The 4,952-nt window shown below is 40.9% G+C and overlaps 2 protein-coding genes across 3 annotated transcripts in view; one reads left to right on the top strand and one right to left on the bottom strand.

Moving 5' to 3' along the window:
* The window catches only part of polr2b (RNA polymerase II subunit B), an 8,992-nt gene extending 7,320 nt beyond the window's left edge, over nt 1-1,672 (bottom strand). For both annotated transcript variants that reach the window (XM_008420995.2, XM_017307092.1), the window contains exons 1-3: nt 1,532-1,672; nt 673-745; nt 222-372 (exon numbers count right to left, since the gene is read on the bottom strand). In XM_008420995.2, coding sequence (XP_008419217.1) covers nt 222-372; nt 673-745; nt 1,532-1,550 — 243 coding nt within the window. In that variant the 5' untranslated portion in view covers nt 1,551-1,672. The remainder of the gene's footprint in view (nt 1-221; nt 373-672; nt 746-1,531) is intronic.
* A 1,229-nt stretch (nt 1,673-2,901) lies between these two features.
* Nucleotides 2,902-4,952, top strand: part of LOC103471797 (probable pancreatic secretory proteinase inhibitor) — a 3,598-nt gene continuing 1,547 nt past the window's right edge. Inside the window, exons 1-3 of the mRNA XM_008420993.2 lie at nt 2,902-3,074; nt 3,213-3,244; nt 4,625-4,737. Of these exons, the coding sequence (XP_008419215.1) occupies nt 3,023-3,074; nt 3,213-3,244; nt 4,625-4,737 (197 nt within the window). The 5' untranslated portion in view covers nt 2,902-3,022. The remainder of the gene's footprint in view (nt 3,075-3,212; nt 3,245-4,624; nt 4,738-4,952) is intronic.

Raw genomic sequence — 4,952 nt, 5'->3', positions numbered from 1 at the left:
TGTCGCAGGCTGTGATGCAAATCTTTGTTGATGGAAATGTTGAAATGTAATATTTACTCTACACATTTTTAGACCATTGGAAAACGTTAAGAATGATTGTGTCATGTTTGTTCTCCTATATTAAAACATATATTTCCCACCCCTTCTTTCTCCAAACATTTTTGGAAACGCTCCAGAGAGCCACTAGGGCGGCGCTAAAGAGCTGCGGGTTCTGGACTCACCGGCTCCTCCACCTCCCCTGAGGTGTGCTGCGCCTCGGCCTGCAGGTCGATGGGCGGAGCGTCCTCCACGATCCGCTGGACCGACATCTGGATGAACTCATCGAACGAGTCCAGCTGCTGCCGCACCAGGCCCTTCTCGTCAAAATAAGAGCTGGAGAGGAAACATTTCAGAATAAGAGCTGAAGAGGAAACATTTCAGAATAAGAGCTGAAGAGGAAACATTTCAAAATAAGAGCTGAAGAGGAAGCTTTTCAAAATAAGAGCTGGAGAGGAAACATTTCAAAATAAGAGCTGAAGAGGAAGCTTTTCAAAATAAGAGCTGGGAGATTTAATCTCAATTGCTAGGGTGGGTTAGCCAGAAATATCTTCCAGCTCCGTTATTGATCCATGATCGATCATCATTAATGATCAGTGAACACAGCAACCGTCACATGACCTCAGGTGACCTTACCTGATGACGATCCAACAGGCTTCCTGCCACAGATCAGGAGTGATTTCATCATCATCTTCATCGTACTGATTATCTGTCAAAACAAAACAAGCCATACTTGTGATCAATGATCAATACCTGCAGTCTGGGGTCAGGACAGGTCGGTTGTCATGGTAACGCTCTTCAGCACAGAGCTCAACATACTTAAACCTAGAAATAGTTTTTTATTGTCATGTTTCCAAAAACTAGAAACGGAAAAATCATCATAACAGAAATAAAAACATTCATCACTTGATGACGAAGCTCCTAAAATAAATGAAATGTGCAATAATATTCTAATTCTGTTTTTGGGTCAGGCTGCTGCTCCGTCTAGAACCGGAACCACAGGTTCTAACCAGCGGGTCAGAGGGACGGAACCGGCTAAACATCAGTTAGCTTAGAGTTCACAACCCTGACGTCAACGTACGTGGATATGTGTGAAAACAGAGTAATAACAGTTTACGACGCGTTTTTGTTTTCAGCAGAAGTTCTATCATTACCCAAACCGCCATGGTCAGTCCTCGGTTCGGGTTCAGCCACCCGAACCGAGCCGCACCGTCCCTGTTAGCTCCTGAGTTAGCTTTAGCTTCAGTTAGCTTTAAGTGTTTCAATAAAAGGTTTTAAAGCCGTAGATCAGAACGAGCGCGAACTGTCCGCGCACACTGAGCATGCGCATGTGGCCGGTGTTATTGAGCAGGTTATCGGGAATTGGTGATCAGTTCCTGATCAGTTCATTTGTTCTGAGCAGTGAAGCTGGAACTAGCATTAGCTAACATTCCGTTAGCAGATCAATAAGGTTTTTAATCACTTCCTGTTTCCTCTCTCCTCACTTCCTGCTCACCTTCGTCCTGGTCGTACATGTTTCAGGTCCAGCTCAGATTAAACCGCGAAAGCTCCGAACCACGAACCGAACCTGGAGCGCGGACCCAAACAGACGCTGCAAGCACGTCGGCTGGCAGCGGCTTCTTCTTCTTCTTGTGTCCAAACAGGTGCATTTCCGCCAGCTTCATAGTGGAGCCAAATGCTTCGGTGGCGCCACCTCCAGTTCAGACGGCGCAGTGCATGAAGATCTGTTTTCATTGATTCTTTCAGTATCAATTTGATATTTACTATAATAATCATTTCAGCTTTATCAAGAAATAAGAATGAATGTTTGTTTCATCATCTCAAATGTTCAGTTTATTTACGTCAGAAGTCATTTTATCCAACTTCAGATCCAGACGGAGGTAAAAGCCGAATATCAGCAGAAAGTTTCAGCTTCAATATTCTGTTTTTGATACACATAGAAACAGCTTAACTTCATAAACTGACTTATTAAATAAATTCAGATTTTATTAAAATATGTACTTACAAATTTAAATCATGATCCACTGAATGTATTTTATTATCTTAACCCTCATTATTTCCTGATTAATTTTTAGTTTGGTTGTCCAGAAATGCCAGTAGATCTGAACCACAGTAGAATAGGTTTTACTTTGAAATACGTAAATATATTTGACCTTTTATCTAATATTGTATCAATATTATAACAATCCAAAGATTTTATTTTTTTACTTTTTCTGACCATGAAAAGATCATTTCCTCCCGAGTCGTAAAGCGAGAGGCTCCAGGTTCCCTGCGCTCTCTGAGCAGCAGCAGCTTTAAATCTCTGTTTGGTTGTAAAGTCTCGACTCGGCCCAACACTGGGACCTGCAGGCTCAGAGCGGGGTCAAAGTTCACATCGGGTCACATCTCTGCCCTCACGTCTCGAAGTCTGGATGTCTGAGTGGAGACGGTGATCAGAAATGAATCTGATCGTCTTTATTTTAAAATATAAACTCGTCTTCATCTCAGTTACATCACATGGAAAAACGTCAGGAGCAGAAATTCAAACATTCAACTCACATTTTCACAAAACGCTTCCTTCCATCTCTGCTTTGGGGAAAATTTAGATTTGGCTTTAAAAAGTGTCTTGAGTAAAACTGGTCTTACTGCAGTCTCTATCTTAGCCCAGATAATTGAGCAGAACGTGGGAAACGGCTTAAACAAAGTCTGCTTATGTGCTTCAATCACTCTTGAATTGTTATATTCATGTTTTTTGCTGTTTTAGATTCTTCTGCGTTCAGCCAGACGTGTTTTTCTGTCCCTCAGTCTTGGGACATTTTTGCGCTCTGTCAGCGATATTTCACCGCAGACAGAATGTTGATCCACAGATTAAGTCCTGAACAAAAGGCCGCAGCAGCCGTCACAACAACACCGAACTCGTAAAAGGCCGCAGCAGCCGGACCTGCGCACAGAGAACCCGGCAGCCAATCAGACCACAGACGTTATTTCAGGATAAAATCCATCCAGGATGTTTCTGAGGAACCTGCTGCTCGTCTTCCTGACGCTTCTCCTCTGTGCAGGTAAAACCAGCAGCAGGAGCATTTGACTGAAACCCTTATTTAAGCTGTTTAATCGACTTAAATCAAATCATTTTAATTATAAGACTCTATTCAGCCAACACCGTGTGTAGAAATAAAGCCGTTAAATATGTTTTCCAGGTGCTGAAGACAAATCCAGGCTCCACAGGAGGGTAAGAAGCATCGTGATGTTGGAAAATTTAAACTTTTATAAATTACAGGAAGAAATGTGAAACAGCTTCATCATCATGTCGTCGAATCAGAGCAAACGGCATCTTACACATTATTATTAGTGACATAATAATAATTATTATAATAATAATTATTATTAGTGACATAATAATAAGTATTATAATAATAATTATTATTAGTGACATAATAATAAGTATTATAATAATAATAATTATTAGTGACATAATAATAAGTATTATAATAATAATTTACATATTTCCTTCTGACCAGAATTATTTCTGTTGGTTAAATTTCAGAATAATCAGAGAAACGAGAGAATTTTTCAGGAATTATTTCAATCAGTTTCTTCAAATTGTCTGGTTTCGTTTCCTGCTCCTTTTGCTCATCAGGTCCAAACATCAGAACTTCTCCAGACGGTTCTGCTGCAGAACATTTAAAATCTGTAGAAATCATTTTCAGTCCATGTTTCAGTCCATTAACATTTTGGAAAAATGTAGCGTTAGCGTCTGCTAATTCTTAGCGGTTAGCATTAGCAGTTAGCATGAGTATAGTTAGGATTCTTGTTTAGCTAATTAGTAGTTAGTAAGCCTAGCTTTGTGCCCTTCTCTGACAATAACTATAATGGTTATAACGGATATATTCTCCATTTAAACCACGGCAGCCATTTTGGAAAATGGCCACCAGAAAAAGGAAACATAGAATCAATAAAATATTTATGATTTCTATGGTTCAGAATATGTAGGCTGTGATTAGACACCAAACTTAGTTTAGTGCAAAAACTACTATTTGATGATAACCATGGCGGCCATCTTTAAAAATAACAAAGATATCAGTAAATATGATTTCTATATAACTATGTATGATTTGGCACCAAAAGTATTGATCTGTGATAAATATTGGCAAAGTTAGGTTCTGTAACTGCATGTGAAATATTTTCTTGAAATACTGATTTATAAACTGCACAATAAAATAAAATTAAATTTATTCAAAGTGAAAGAGACGCAGAGCAGAAATCATCTGCTTAGCATTGATGGTTTTCAATATAATGGGTCAGAACCAGAACCCTGGGGTTAAATACAGCCTGATGCACATGGAGGTCCAGTCTGAGGTCCAGTCTGAACAGACAGAACCAGTTTCTGGATCAGTCTGCAGGTCATTAGTGACCTTGAGTTTCTGTTAAATGACCTCTAAAGAAGCCGTGCAGCAGGTTTCTGACCAGACGCAGAAATACTGAATACGCAAAACTCCACCGAGAAAATCAACCATCAGAGTAAAGACTCTGGAACCAGAACCAGAACCAGAACCTCTCCTGAGTTTGGCCCCTGATGTTGTGATGTTTTTCACCTCTTTCTGTCCTGCAGCCCTCCTGTGTGGGGATGAGCGTCACTCAGGCGTGTCCACTGAATTACTCTCCGGTGTGTGGCAGCGACGGCGTCTCTTACCCCAACGAATGCTCGCTGTGCGTCCAGCGACTGTGAGTTGACCTGCAGAGACACATCGTTTAACGATCCAACTCACAGGAGCACAGAACCAGGAGGCTTTTATTCCTCCAACATGTCCAAATAAAAACTGCAGGAAGAAAAACAAACCGCCAGCAAGGGAGTTTTCTCCTCGGAATCTGTTACCATGGAGACAGACCCTGGTTACCATGGAGACAGACCCTGGTTCCGTTACCACGGAGACAGACCC

The sequence above is a fragment of the Poecilia reticulata genome, linkage group LG10 (genome assembly GCF_000633615.1).
Source record: "Poecilia reticulata strain Guanapo linkage group LG10, Guppy_female_1.0+MT, whole genome shotgun sequence".
Classification (NCBI taxonomy): Eukaryota; Metazoa; Chordata; class Actinopteri; order Cyprinodontiformes; family Poeciliidae; genus Poecilia; species Poecilia reticulata.
This window is presented reverse-complemented; position numbering and strand designations above follow the sequence as displayed.